Source organism: Kogia breviceps, chromosome 20, assembly GCF_026419965.1.
Source record: "Kogia breviceps isolate mKogBre1 chromosome 20, mKogBre1 haplotype 1, whole genome shotgun sequence".
Lineage (NCBI taxonomy): Eukaryota > Metazoa > Chordata > Mammalia > Artiodactyla > Physeteridae > Kogia > Kogia breviceps.
The window spans coordinates 14,284,947-14,299,890 of NC_081329.1; the positions used below are offsets into that span (position 1 = coordinate 14,284,947).

General features: G+C 40.1%; 1 protein-coding gene across 1 annotated transcript; it reads left to right on the plus strand.

Moving 5' to 3' along the window:
- Positions 1–6,076: 6,076 nt before the first annotated feature.
- Positions 6,077–13,121, plus strand: TRIML1 (tripartite motif family like 1). The gene is made up of 6 exons (XM_059049196.2): positions 6,077–6,484; positions 6,725–6,820; positions 8,120–8,350; positions 9,371–9,393; positions 9,567–9,664; positions 10,994–13,121. The coding sequence occupies exons 1-6, from the start codon at positions 6,077–6,079 to the stop codon at positions 11,542–11,544; spliced, it is 1,407 nt and encodes a 468-aa protein (XP_058905179.1). The 3' UTR covers positions 11,545–13,121.
- Positions 13,122–14,944: the final 1,823 nt, after the last annotated feature.

Below are 14,944 nucleotides of genomic sequence, written 5' to 3' on the forward strand. Positions count from 1 at the left end.
CTTCCAGCCTCCAGAACTGTGGGCGGTAAATGTTTATAAGCCACCCAATCTGTGGTATTTTGTTATAGGAGCCCAAACAGACTAAGACACTAGTCTCCTTTACACATCATTAGTAGGTTGACTTCTCTCCATCCCCATTGCCATTCCCCTGGTTCAGCTTGGCACTGCAACCAACTATCAAGTTCTGTGACAGTTTTAGCTATTTTGAACCCACCTTACAGCTAGTCATAGAAAAAAAAAAATCTGACTATGCCAGTCTCTTAACACTTTAGTTGATATGAATTTACTTCTTTGGAGTCAACTAAGATTTCTTTAGATTTATAAGACCCTGCCTATCTTCTCCCAAGTAACTTTAGTTTACTGATGAGTTTGACTTGTTCCTATTTCCACGTCTTTGTACATAATAATTGTGTCTTCTGGACCTCCCTGTGCTCCCCACACCCTATTAGACTTGAAGAAGGGGACTTTGGGCACAATCCTTATATATTTCCTAGAAACTATGTCCAAGTTTGTTTTCTTTATACATCCACTACAGCCACTGCACAACAGGTTCTAGATCATGACTGTCCAATTATTGATACTTTTCTGGTTTCTTCATGTGCTAGCCTCTTTGCAGAGATAACTTATTTTTCAGCCTGTGGTACACTCTAGGTCCTCACATTTGAACAAACTGGTGTTTGTATGCTGTGGTAAAACGTGGAGCTACAACCTACGAGCCTGGACTCATTGAAGACTCCTTGATCTTGTGGTCATCCTTATTCAGGAGACTGCCAGGTATACGTACGTGTTCATTTCTCTCTTCTAAGGAAGGTCCCTCTCATGTGACTCTGATGCCTTGTGTAGAAAATCCAGGATTTCTTGGACCTCATTCTGAAAAGGAAAGATCACTATTAACTCCTCTTGGAGGTTGCTATGCTAGATCTATAAGACAGAAGTTATAACACAAACTTAGGCATGAGTTATAAAGTGAAAATTAATTATTCCCATTCAAAATGGGGTCTTTGGGGCTCCCAAATCTCCATAGTTGACAGGTCAGGGATGGAAAAATGATTTAAATATGTATCACTCTGGAGACCCAAAGTATTTAAAGAGGAAAGAATGATGGAAAATGAATTCCTAAAATCTGGAAGACAATTTTACCTTGAAAATTTTTGCCTTCTTAATGGTAAACACTGTGAGGCTTGTTTTCTCAAGAAAGAAAACAGATCTTGTTACCGAGCCTAAGCTCTTACTGCTCGCTGCACGACAGGCCAATAATTGAGAGATGAGTTGTTGGGGCAAGGAATAACAACCTTATTCAGAAAGCCGGAAGACCAAGAAGATGGTGGACTCCTGTCGCAAATGAACCATCCTGCCTGAGTTAGAATTCGGGCTTCTTTTATACTAAAAGAGGAGGAAGTAAAGTCAAACTTTTCCAGGTTCCTGTCAGCCTCCTGAGGGGATGTGTTAATTTCTTCCTCCCCGCTGTCATTCACAGGTGGGCCTGTCAGGATGTTTCCTGTGAGCTAAACAAAGGTATTTTAACTTAATGCTCTTTACCTGGGAGGCAGGGCTCCCCGAGATGTGCCATTACATATAATTGAAGATAATAGGCAACATCCCTTTAGTGATTAACTTGTAATAGAATACAAAGGTTGTTCCCTATGACAAAACCAATCCTCTGAGATGATTTTATCCTTCAACCTGAAGGAAACTGCCTCATTAATTGGCTTACTCGAAGCCACACCCTACCCCATTCCCCAATATTTCTCTACTGGAAAAATGCTGAAAATACATTAAATGGTTAAAAAAATAAAGTCTATTTTCATATACAAAGAAGTTAAAGCGATTCCTTCCAATGCTCCAATTTCACCATACCAAAGTCTACCAGTTTGGTGTGTATCTTTTCATACTTTTTCGTTCTTTTTCAGTTTTATTTATCTTGCATAACTGAGATTTTATGACTCTTGATTAGCAACTTCCCATCCTACCTGCCCCAGCTCCTAACAACCACCCTTCTTTCAGATTCCGTGCACTTGACTATTTTGGTTACTTCATTTAAGTAGAATATCCAGTATTTGTCCTTTTGTGACTGGCTTATTTCATTTAGTATAATGTCCTCAAGGCCCATGTTGTCATGCATGGCAGGATTTCCTCCTTTTTAAAGGCTGAATAATTCCATTGTGTGTATATACCACATTTTCTTTTTCTTTTCATCCATCAATGGACATCTAGGTTGTTTCCACATCTAAGCTTTTGTGAATAGTGCTGCAATGAACGCTGGAGTGCTAATACCTCTTCAAGATCCTGAGTTCAATTCTTTTAGATAAATACCCAGAAGTGGGTTTGCTGGATCATATGGTGGTTCTATTTTTAGTATTTTGAGGAACCTCCATACTATTTTAATGCATAGTATGGAAAATTTTGTGTTCCCATTGACAGTGTACAAGGGTTCCAGTGTTTCCACATCATCACCAACATTTTTTTTTTTTATTATGGTCTTCCTGTGAAGTGATATCTCATTGTGGTTTTGTCGTGTATTTCCCTGGTAATTAGTGACATTGAGCATCTTTTTATACACATACCTGTTAGTCGTTGGTGTGTCTTTTTTTTTTTTTTTTGTGGTACGCGGGCGAGCCTCTCACTGTTGTGGCCTCTCCCGTTGCGGAGCACAGGCTCCGGACGCGCAGGCTCAGCGGCCATGGCCGACGGGCCTACCCGCTCCGCGGCATGTGGGATCTTCCTGGACCAGGGCACATCCGTGTCCCCTGCGTCGGCAGGTGGACTCCCAACCACTGCGCCACCAGGGAAGCCCCCTGGTCCATATTTTAATTGGGTTATTAGTTATGTGGTATTTTGTTGTTTTTCTGCTGTTGAGTTGTAAGATTTCCTTATATATTTTGGAAATTAACCTCTTATCTGATACATGGTTTGCAAATATTTTCTCCTATTCTGTTAGTTGCCTTTTTACTCTGTTAATTGTTCCCTTTGTAGTATAGAAGCTTTTTAGTTTAATGTAGTCCCACTTGTCTGTTCCAAAGTCTCTTTCCTAGATTGTAATTTTCAAACATTTATTTGGTTATTTTATTACTTTGCTGTATAGAAATATTTAATTTTTAGTTATTTTAGCTTCATTTTTTCCTTAGTGGTGGCTAAACTCCAAAGCACGCTTTAAAAAGCCTTCTCTAAGTCTTCCGTTTTAAATTTCTACTAAGTTACCAATAATCTCCTTTTACAATGTGCTTCATCCTTTGGATGCAATAATTGGCTATATGTTTAACAAATATGCTTCTCACTTGCTAAATAGATGTGGGGTAATCTAGAACAAAAACACATACAAAAAATAAAATAATAAGGTGGAAAAAGCAATGCAAAGGGAAGTAATATGAGTAGAAATTCATGACTAGAATGGGGAAAATACACACACACACACACACACACACACACACACACGTGGAATACACATTGGTGTATTAGGTAGAGATCCAACTTTTTTTTTTTTTCCCAGATGGCTACCCCTACTTGTCCTAAACCGTTCGTTGGATAATCTGTCTTTTCCACACTGATATGAAATGACAGACATATTTTTTTAAACCAGGCTTTCAGGCAAGATATTTTTCAAATTATGTCCCTATCTAATCCACTACCTTCACCAATGAATAAGCCCTCACTATATAAATACATATATATCAATGAATGAGCACTCACTATATATATTTATGTATATATATATATTTTTTGCCTGCACCACACGGCTTGTGGGATCTTCCCCGACCAGGGATTAACCTGGGCCACCAGAATGAAAGCACTGAGTCCTAACCATTGGACTGCCAGGGAACTCCCAGCCCTCACTGTATCCTTAAGGTTCCTCTTTTCTGTATGTTCCAACCCTAATTCAATGTTGGTGACAGTTGTGACTGTGGACCTCTTGGGGTATCCTTACTGTCACCTCCGTAGGAGGAGACAGGCCAGAGAAAAAGCTGTTTGAGTTGCTGATCTCAGAAATCACGTCTGGCAGTACAATACCTGAGGGTTGGTGTAATGTATTCTGGGAAGGCTGGCCCACTCTATAAACATCCTCATCTGTGAATTAAGCCTAATCAATGTGTTAGAAGGTAAAGAAAAGTCTGCATTCCCAATAGTGAGTGTAGCCAGTGATTTCGGATGCTTGTAACATGATCACGCCATAATGATAGCTCTCTAATTTCCTTCTAAAAGCACTTGAGCCATATTCCTTTCATTGACATAACTGGAAATTTTCACCCACTCACAAGACAACAAGTGAGATGCAGTGCACTGTTGACAGAAGAGAATGACAGGAGGTAGGAGACCTAGCTTCCTAGCCCTGGCCTGACTCAGAGTAAGTATTCAGGGAACCAACTCAATTTATTTGTCTTAGTTTCTTCATCATCTTTAGAAGATAGTTGGATTATATGATCTCTTGGCTTCCAGTTAGATAAAAGACTGTGATTCTACAACAATATGGTTCCCCTAGTTGTTCATTTAAAACTTATTTACAGGGCTTCCCCGGTGGCGCACTGGTTGAGAGTCCTCCTGCCAATGCAAGGGACACAGGTTCGTGCCCCGGTCTGGGAAGATCCCACATGCCGCGGAGCGACTGGGCCCGTGAGCCATGGCCACTGAGCCTGCGCGTCCGGAGTCTGTGCTCCACAACGGGAGAGGCCAGAGCAGTGAGAGGCCCGCGTACCGCAAAAACAAAAACAAACAAAAAGAAACCTTATTTACAGACAAATTGAGCCCTTGCTATGTGCAAAAGAATTATTCTAGTCAGCAATGAATAAGATATGGTTATTGTGTTGAGTTTATGAAAGGAGTTTATTTGGAAGAGGGAAGTGGGCTGGAACAGATCAGTGTGACTTGAACTTAGAAAATGCCAGTCTCCCCATTCCAAATTGGAATATAGGTTCTGTGATGTACCTTAACTCTAGGGTAGGGCTTATTCTAATGATTCTGGTCAATGTTAAAGATTCCTGAGTTTGTGTGTGAAGAACACACTGAATGTAGGTGGTCATTCATAAATCCTTTTTCCAGAGATAGCAATTCATGTTAGTGTAGTTTTTTGGTTTTGTGTGTGTGTGTGTGTGTGTGTGTGTGTGTGTGTGTTTTGCAAGACCCTTACTTGAGACTAACTCCTAACAATATTTTGAAGCCCCCGGTTATTAGCATAGAAGCAATCTGAACAGTAGAGATTTCATGACCCCACTCTTCCTATTTAAGCTAGTATAACTCTTTGCTCTAGTTCTTCCTTTTCCTAGCAAAAATTCTCATCCCACTCATTCACAAAGGATGTATGTTTAAAACATTAATGACTTCAGAAAAATGAAGGGGTTTTTTTGTTTTGTTTTTTGCGGTACGCGGGCCTCTCACTGCTGTGGCCTCTCCCGTTGCGGAGCACAGGCTCTGGACGCGCAGGCTCAGTGGCCATGGCTCACGGGCCCAGCCGCTCTGCGGCACGTGGGATCTTCCCGGACCGGGGCACGAACCTGTGTCCCTTGCATCGGCAGGCGTACTCTAAACCACTGTGCCATCAGGGATGCCCAGAAAAATGAGTTTTGACTAGGAGGAAGGAAGGTAGAAGAAGAACTATTTCAGGCTAGAAAACTCCTTTTTGAACAAAAGTTCAAGATAAGGAAACACTCAACATCCTGCCGGAGATGAGTGGGAAAGAAGAATCAGTTGGAACCATGAAAGTCAGAAAGGAATTAATGGAATAACACAGGTAATGGAGAACCAATGTGTTTCAACGGTTTCATGGTGTTATTCATATACAGTAACCGACTCTTGAAATGACAACTGTTAGGAGCAAGTATCCTCAGTATCCAGCATGTGGCTTGCTTGTACGATGAGATTCCTTGAAAGTTTGGGGTTGATGATGAACCCGGTATACAGAGGTTCCACATTAAGTCATAATTAGCTTTGTGTCAACTGGTGAAATCAGTCACAGAGGAGAGTAAGAATTTCATGTAGTAACAACATAGCAACTGATTACCCACTTGTTACTCAAAACAGTAGACTCTCAGGGAGGATTTTCTAATTGCAGAATAAAGGCGTGACCTTGCTCTGATCCTTTGAGAATATGTCTACAGCAGATTTGATGGAGAATCTCAGGGAGGAACTGACCTGTTTCATCTGCTTGGACTATTTCACCAGCCCAGTGACCACTGAGTGTGGACACAGCTTTTGTCTGGTGTGTCTCCTGAGAAGCTGGAAGGAACATAACACTCCTGTATCTTGTCCTGAGTGCTGGAGGACCTTGGAGATCCCACATTTCCAGCCCAATGAGCGTCTGGGGAGGCTGGCTGGCATCTGCAAGCAGCTCAGATCCCAGGTGCTGCACAGTGAGGGCAACCAAGGCAGCTATGAGAGAATGCTAGCTGCCACTAAGGTGTTGTCTGATGATGAGCAGGGTGTAAATCATTTCTCAACCCAAGGTCATGGAATAAACAGAATGAATCTCTCAAATGAGGCTGAGGAGCGTCATAAAGTAAGATTGGCTGCTTGATATAAATTTCACAACACAAATCAGGTTCCATCACTTAATTCCCATAATATTTTCTATGGGTGACATTCATGGGTGCTAATCTCCAGGCACCAGACCACAAATTTGGTGTGGGTCCTGCTTCACCCTTTGATCTAGAGTCTCAGTCATCTAGTTACTGGTCCTCAAGACCCCTTCATGACCTGGTGCTCTGCTCATTTGCCACAGAGTTTGTTTCTATTGCAGGAGAAACTCCAGGAAATCCTAAATATGTTGCGTAAAAAGAAGAACGAAACTCAGGTTATATTAACCCATGAGAAGGAGAGAGTGATATTGTGTAAGGTCAGTATCTGGTTCACTTTTGCATCTTGTATGTGATTCTATGAGGAGGACTAAAGGGACATGTCGCGAAATACCGAGAGGAAAATGACAAAATTTTCCAGTCCCAGTCCTATAACATGCAGTATCCTTGCTTTGGGCTGCCCACCTCTGCTTGTCCATCCGGGAATCTCAAGACTCATCTCAATTCTCCCATCCCCAGGCTGGCTTATTTCTCCCTTCTTGGTGTACCAATACCACATGGTGGCTACCTTTATTTCTGCTCTGATTATAATTATTAAATATACAAGTTATAGACATATAACATAGAATGGAAGTTGACAGAAAAAGGAACATCTCAAATCCTTTGGGGGAAAAAGGGCAGATAAAAAAGAAATAAACAGAAAGGGAAATTAAAGCGAAATAGTGGTGTGGATTAGTACACCTGAACAAAAGCTTGAGGTTAGTCACAGATCAGAATTTGAGCTGTCTAGCAAAGCACAGAATTAAATGTTTTATTAAATATTAAAAAAATAAGCGTGTATCTGATTATTCCAATAATCTTTGAGTTCTTATATGGGAGTATTTGTGATGATCATTTCTAGTCCTAGTATGTGATCCATTGCCTACTTCATTGAATAAATATTTGTTGAATAAATGAATGCATGTTTTTTCCCCTAATTTTTTTAAAAGACTAAGCAGTTACCCTATTTATTTATCTATTTATTTATTTATTTTAAAATGTTTTATTTCTTTGGTTTCACTGGGTCTTAACTGAGGCATGTGTGCTCCTTAGTTGCAGCCAGAGGGCTCCTTAGTTGCAGCTCTCAGGCTTCTTAGTTGTGGCATGCAAACACTTAGCTGTGGCATGCGTGTGAGATCTAGTTCCCTGATGAGGGATCAAACCTGGGCCCCCTGCACTGGGAGCACAAAGTCTTAACTGCTGTGCCACCAGGGAAGTCCCTCCCCTAATTTTTTCCCTTACTTTATTTTGCTTTACTTTTTAAAAATAATGGTAGTGATCACCATCTATTATATTTTTACTTGACTGTTTACTTTTCATTGTTCCCAATAGAATGACAGCCTCCTAGGAGTAGAAATTTTGGTTTTCTTTGCTACTATAGCTACACTACACACATCTTCTAAAATATCAAATTATCCACACAGTCAACAGACTATATGTGTTATGTGTCAGGTTTCAAGAATTGTCACAATGGAACTCTTGAACTTTGTAAGGGTTAAAAATCGACATAAGTGTTTCTGTCACTAACTTTATTGTTCGTGTGTGTGTGTGTGTGTGTGTGTACACACGTGTGATGGCAGGAAGAGACAAAGACCTGTAAACAGGCTGTGGTGTCAGAATATGCAAAAATGCACCAGTTCCTGAAGGAGGAGGAGAAGCTGCAGCTCCAGCTACTGGCAATGGAGGAAGGAGAGAACCTGAAGAAACTGAGGGACAGTGAGATCAAGCTGAGCCAGCAAATTCGAAGCCTGAGCAAAACAATTGGGCAGATAGAGTCTATGTGTCAGAACTCCATCATAGCGTCATTTGAGGTAAGAATATTGGAGAAATTCATGGAAAAAAACACAAGTAAGCCCCTATCATATTTCAAGTCATACAAAATAAACTTTTCCTTATTTACCTGAAAAATTAAATTCTGGCCCCCAAAAAAGTTTTCCTAAAGAATGAGTGTTCTATATAGTATAAATAAAGTCTTGAAGAGGAGGAAAAACACAGCGGAATATACATCCGAACCAAGTCAAATGATGACTCCAATTTTTTTTGTGTGCCTGCCTTGCTGCAACCTCAGCTTTGCCAAATAAAAAATTTAAGTTTAATGAACATTTACTAGGTGTTGGGCACATTAAATTACATCCTCAAAAAGACATTATTAAGTTAAATACTATTATGATATTTACAACCGGTGATTGTTATCTACAAAATGGGTTAATAGTAGCAATTGTTTAATAATTCAGACCTATGGCAGTTAGATAGTTTGCCTGTCAAATAGCTAGTAGGTGATAGAACACAGGTATTCTGTGTACTGAGCCCCAAATCCTCACCATCTTTGCTCTACTGCCTTCCTAGGCGACTACTGCATTCTCTGGGACCTTCTTAAACTAAGCTATGTTCCAGCTTCATGTCTCTTTCCTAGCATTCTTTCCACAGAATGCTATTTAATTCGGTGCCTTCCCAACAACCCAGTCCAACTGTACACAGGTGTAGTTTCAGCTCTTACTGGGCTACTTTCCTTTCTTATCTCTACCTCCTGGAGGCTTTGGATAATGAGGCCAATAGTTTGGCTCCTTTCTCAGCAATAGATTCTCTAAACAAAGTGACAATATGAGAAAAAGAGATCTCTAGTCATTGGGAGAACCATATCACGTTCAAAAGAGCTCACCCCTAGAAGAAGTTTGGGGTTTTTTCTACCATATGCTCTCCCACTCAAGGTGTTCTAGAGCCATGGGAAGGGGATTCTGCGAAATTTGCAAAGGACTGTATCCAAAACGGATTCAGTCTTTGCTAGTGATCAAAGTGCACAAATACTAACCTTCTTTCTTTTATACCCTTAGGATGTGAGAGGAATACTGGAAAGGTAGGTTTCAATTCTATGTTCGGTTATTGGGGTGTGGTGTTGATGCAATAGGTTATCAGAGTGGGGATGAGAGTGTCCATGCTGTTGGGGCAAAATGAGCTGGATTGTCAAGTTGGAGCAGGTCATGCGGTCTGCGCGGAGGAGACTTAGTGACTGTCTCTGCCCTCCTGTAGGAGTGAGCCACTCTTGCTTCAGTGTCCAGAGGCCATCACCACGGAACTGACTCTGTGCCACATCACTGGAATGAGGGAGATGCTAAGAAAATTTAGCAGTAAGTCAGCCTGATTTTTTGAACCTCCAGGGGTTTTCAGAGTTAATGAGGGCCACAGACCATCCCTGCTGGAACAGACAAAAGCACTGGGACTTGATTGATGTTTGATCTGGTTTTGTTTTCTGTCTGAGTTCTGCTCCTTCCTTTGTTTTCATTGTTGTTTTGTTCATCCCATTGCCTTTCACATGCACACACACACATACCTCCTCAGGGGTTTCTGCATTTCTACCTTTGTTCTTGTCAGGATAAAAGTTGATTTAAACTCTTAAATCTCAGTGAGGGAACATTCAAAGAATGTTCTTTTACAATGCTCTAAATATTTAGGCAGGCTAACATCTAGAGAGGTCAGCATTAGTTTTCACCTTTTATCTTGTTGACAATCTGACCTTCAGAAGAAGGCCTAATGGACGTTGGACTCAACAGATATTTGAGAATTGCCTACAATGTGCTATAGTAGGTACTGTGCTATCAGTCTCCGAGTGTACTTACAATGATGAATAAGACAGACTTGCCTTTGCTTCTGTAGAACTTACAGTGAGATTGAGGAGAATGATATTAAACAGAGAATTAGTGATTGTGATTTGATCTATAAATAAAAGTATGAAATGGTATGATGGGGAGCCTAATCTTGTCTGGATAATCAATGAAAGTTCCTCCCAGGAGTCTGGGAGAGGAGCTCTCTCAGTGGTTCAAAATGTGTTTCATCAAATGGTCACTGGTGGTTGCACTAACTCATACGAAGTTGCACTTAAGCATGACGTAATGAAAAATGCTGATTAGGAGCTGCTATTCAAACACTCAGTAACTTTGTAATCTTGGCCCAGTTTCCTAACCTTTATGAACCTCAGTTTTTTCTTTTATGAACATGGAAAAAAGATAATAATACTTGCCATAATTAAATGGGATAATGTACAGAAAATGCCTGGCACCTAAGTAGGAGTTCAGTAAGTGATAACTATATTTCTCTCCCACCCCAGCTGAAGAACCATAACCAACCTTGGCTAAAGCAAATACAAATGACAAAAGATATGACCAGTGTGGATAAATAGCTCCTAGCTCTAAAACTGTCTTATAAACAGAACTACCTCCATTTCACTATCAGAGATCCAATATCACTCTTGACATGACTGTCTTTGGTTTCCTTTTAGAGTTTCACTCTCTTGTGTTTTGTAAAACGCTAAAAGAAGGGGTTCAGAGACACCGCCCACCACATTCACCTAAATTAAGTTTTAAAAAATAGGACTAGATACTAAGACCTTAATTTCAATTCCACATACATAAGAGGGTTTTCTAGAATGCAAATGAGGATTCATTTTTTCCCTCTTGCAGCGGATATAACTCTAGATCCAGCCACGGCCAACGCCTATCTTGTCTTGTCTGAGGATCTGAAAAGTGTGAAACATGGAGGAATCCGACAGCAGTTGCCTGACAACCCTGAAAGATTTGACCAATCTGCAACGGTGCTGGGCGCTCAGATCTTCACCTGCGGGAGACACTACTGGGAGGTGGAAGTGGGCAGCAAGACTGAGTGGGAGGTAGGCATCTGCAAGGACTCAGTGAGCAGAAAGGGGAATCTCCCCAAGCCTCCAGGGGACCTCTTCTCACTTATAGGCTTAAAAATTGGAGATGATTATAGTCTTTGGGTCTCATCACCTTTGAAAAGCCAATATGTTAGACAGCCAGTGCATAAGGTTGGTGTTTTCTTAGACTATGAGTCTGGACACATAGCATTCTACAATGTGACAGACGAGTCCCTTATCTACAGTTTCCCTCCAGCCTCTTTCCAAGAGGCTCTCAGGCCCATCTTCTCCCCTTGTCTCCCAAATGAAGGGACAAACACAGGCCCTCTTACCATCTGCTCACTGAATAACCATGTCTGAGGGAGGCTCCCTCAGCCTTCTCTGAGAATAAGGTCTAGGACCAATAGGTGACTATTAATTAGGATGATTAACGCATTGACAGTATTAACATCAGGTGATCTGAAAGGAAAGCCCACCCCCAACCCCCAAGAGTTTCCATTAACTTGATCCCCCAATGAACAGCCAAATTGGCCAATCAACTTCTAATACCAATAGGAGAAAGCTGATCATATCCTGTGTCTTTAACCAAATTCATTATCTAGACTGCCCCTTGTATGTGCTGATCACTGAAAACGGAGAGATAGAACTAGTTCCTATTGACCAGAATCCCATTGTCATAGGCCAGTTTTATAAATATATGTCATTTTTTTTCAATTGCATTTATTTATTTGACTCTAAAAAACTTTACTATTTGCATGTGTCTTTGTCCTACGTGCAAAGCTCTGCGTGCCAGGGCAACCCCAACTCCTCCAGGGGGCTGGAGGTACGGGTTCTCCTTTTCACTCATGACTCAGCCTCCTCTGAAAAGTCGATTTTCTTCCCATCCCATGGGGCCTGGAGTATTTGTACTCAGGAAGACTTATGTGTTCAGACACTACAAAGATATGTGGGAATATCATCGTGGCATTCGTGTTAACGTATTCACAAGAGGATGGAACCTTTTGTTGTTTGTTAATATGTTCAAAGATGACAGAGCAAAGTCCCTAGCCAATAAATGTATCAAGGCAGTGGATGCCGAGTAACTTTTTGAGTTTTATAGAAGGTTATTTTCTGAGCTTTTGCTATTTGCTATGAGCAGAGGCTTTTCATCTCTGCAAGACCAAATCAAGCCTACTCTTTATCCCAACATGCCAGGGTTCAGGAAGGGGTTAGCGACTGAGCAAAGATGCTTCTTTTGGCTGGTCTTACTCAGGCTCCCCATTCTTAGTGCTCTGTCCTTACAGGTGTTTTTTTTGTTTTGTTTTTTTCTTTAATTTCTTCCTTCTTACTCTCATTTGCAGGATGTCACCAGTCACAGAGGGCACCCTTTCCCCTCTTCTTCCTACTCAGATAAGTTAGTGCCAGTATTTTCAATCTCTGACAAGAAAACTGATGGATTTAACCCATGTGTGACTGCAAAATATTAAGAAAAAATTGATCACAGGTTTTAGTTTGTAAATTAGAGAATAAGTGAGGAAAAGTTGATAACTGAACTTCTTAATCAGCATAGAAAATCATAGAAGGAGGTCAGTAATTGGGTTTACTTTAGGGTCTCTGTTCACCCTTCTCATTAATCTAGATCTGCTTTGTCTTTCAACCTTATACATTTTTAATCTTGTGCACTCAATGTGGGGAGCAGACATGAACTAGACTTTACATCCCAGATAATGCCCTCTTCTGTTCTTTGAGTTCCCTACTTGCATTTTCACCCTGACATAACATATACTCAGAGAATCGTGGAGGAGGTGAGCCAATCACATCCTTTTCAGATACTTTGTGGCTGCTTCCCATTTTTCATTTTACTAAATTTTATTTCTTGATTTATCATCTCAAAAAGCTAAGAAGTAAATTATAAATAGCAAACACCAAGCATATTTGAATATATTGTTGTCAATTACAAAAAAAAAATTGAATTTTTAAAAATTTTGATAAATGAATATAAAAGTAATAAATTTTAATTTAGTGTACGTTACATTTAATTGTAGTATAATCCTGGTGATAGCCCTTATATTTATTTATTTATTTATTTATTTATTCTCTTTGTCCCAGAGGAGTTGGTATTGCCAAGGAAACCAGCTTTTTTTTTTCCCTCTGGGAAAGTCATCCTGAGTGGATCTTGGCTGCATGATTATCTACACTGGGACTGCCACTGATTGAGTGTGTGGGGGGGAAGATTAAATCTATATTATTCTTACTCTTCTGGGTTTGCATAAATAACTATGTAAAAGATGCAAGAAAATTTTCACCCAGGTTTCCTAGATACAAATTCCAAGCCATGCAGACGTGGTGGTAAGGATGGGAGCAAGAATGGCCAGAATGAAAAATTAAAAGACGTGCTCCCTTGCTTGGCAAATGCATCCCCTTGCACTGTTCAAGGGTTTGGGTCTCACTGCCTCAGACAGAACATTTGACAAAGACATTTCCTTCAACATGAATGGCGTCCCACAAGGAACCTGCTACCATCACTCAAGCTATCCCTTTTATCCCCCCATTAACTCCCCCTCTCCTCCCAAATCTCTCTCTTCCATCCCTTCCTGAATGGACAATTTCCCCAGGAGATAGCAAGTCACTGGTAACCTCTTGTAGGGAACATTACCAAATGGAATCCAGAATCACTGCCATTTCCTTCCCAACCTCTCCACAACTGGCTGGAGGAGAGGGGACAGTCTGGTCTTGAGGTTGGAGGACATCACGTAGGATTCCATGCAGGACTGCAGTTTGATTACCTTTGAAAACTTTTTCTTTGTTTGCCTTAGAGTACCTTAAAAATAAATATTATACATATCTTGCCCTGAAATCTGATTTACCAATAAAACTCCATTCTTCAAATCAGGTCTTTATCGACCCTCCTGCTCTAGTTATCCCTCCACCCCCATGACATAATTTTGACCTGTTATTCTTTGAGCTTATTGGTACCTTGTCTTACTTTGGATTACTTTACAAGGCCCTCCTACACTAATTTAACTCAATGATGTGCCCAATCAGCTTCTGCCTAGTCTTGGATTTCTCCCTGTGCTTATACCTTGGAGGAGTGGGAACAAAATATAATAGGTCACAGTAGGAAAAAAAGAAAAATGTGGAAATGTACAAAAAAATAAAATAAAAGTTGGATGTAATCTCACTACACATATAACCAATGTTATGTTTTGGTGTGTATCCTTCTAATTTTTTTTCTATGTATATTTTAAGCAAAATGAAAATTAATTACCTTAAATTATATATATTGTGAACTTCCTTCTCATCATTAGATATTTCTTGAAAATACAGCTTTTTTATCTTTAAATATATACGTATCTTCTAAGAATTAGTACATTTTGTTAAATTACATTTATTATATAAAAAATATACATTCAATAAATATTATTTAATGATATCTTACAAATAGTCTAATTAAAAAATTCCCAATTAGTCTTGTAATGTTCTTTACAGCTGTTTTTCCATCTTCCAGCATCCAGAAATAATATAGGATCATGTATTAAAAGTAATTGTTTTGGAAAATATAATTCCTGATGGGAGTAATATTTTATCATATGAGTGTCCCTAATTTACTTAATAATTCCCCTACTGTGGGACATTTTAGATTGTTTTCCATTTGTAGTTATTATAAACGACACTGTGATGAACGTACCTGTACATAAACCTTTGGGTACATTTTTAATTATTCCCCAAGTATCTCTCTGCAGGTGGGAAAGCTGCCAGTGGATCCTGCGGGTACGTGTCT

Excerpts from the sequence above, each read along its gene's own strand:
- TRIML1 (XM_059049196.2), top strand. The coding sequence starts at position 6,077 with ATGTCTACAGCAGATTTGATGGAGAATCTCAGGGAGGAACTGACCTGT. Across the intron at positions 6,821-8,119 it reads AGAGAGTGATATTGTGTAAG|GAAGAGACAAAGACCTGTAA; the intron begins GTCAGTATCTGG and ends GTGTGATGGCAG. Across the intron at positions 9,394-9,566 it reads GTGAGAGGAATACTGGAAAG|GAGTGAGCCACTCTTGCTTC; the intron begins GTAGGTTTCAAT and ends GCCCTCCTGTAG.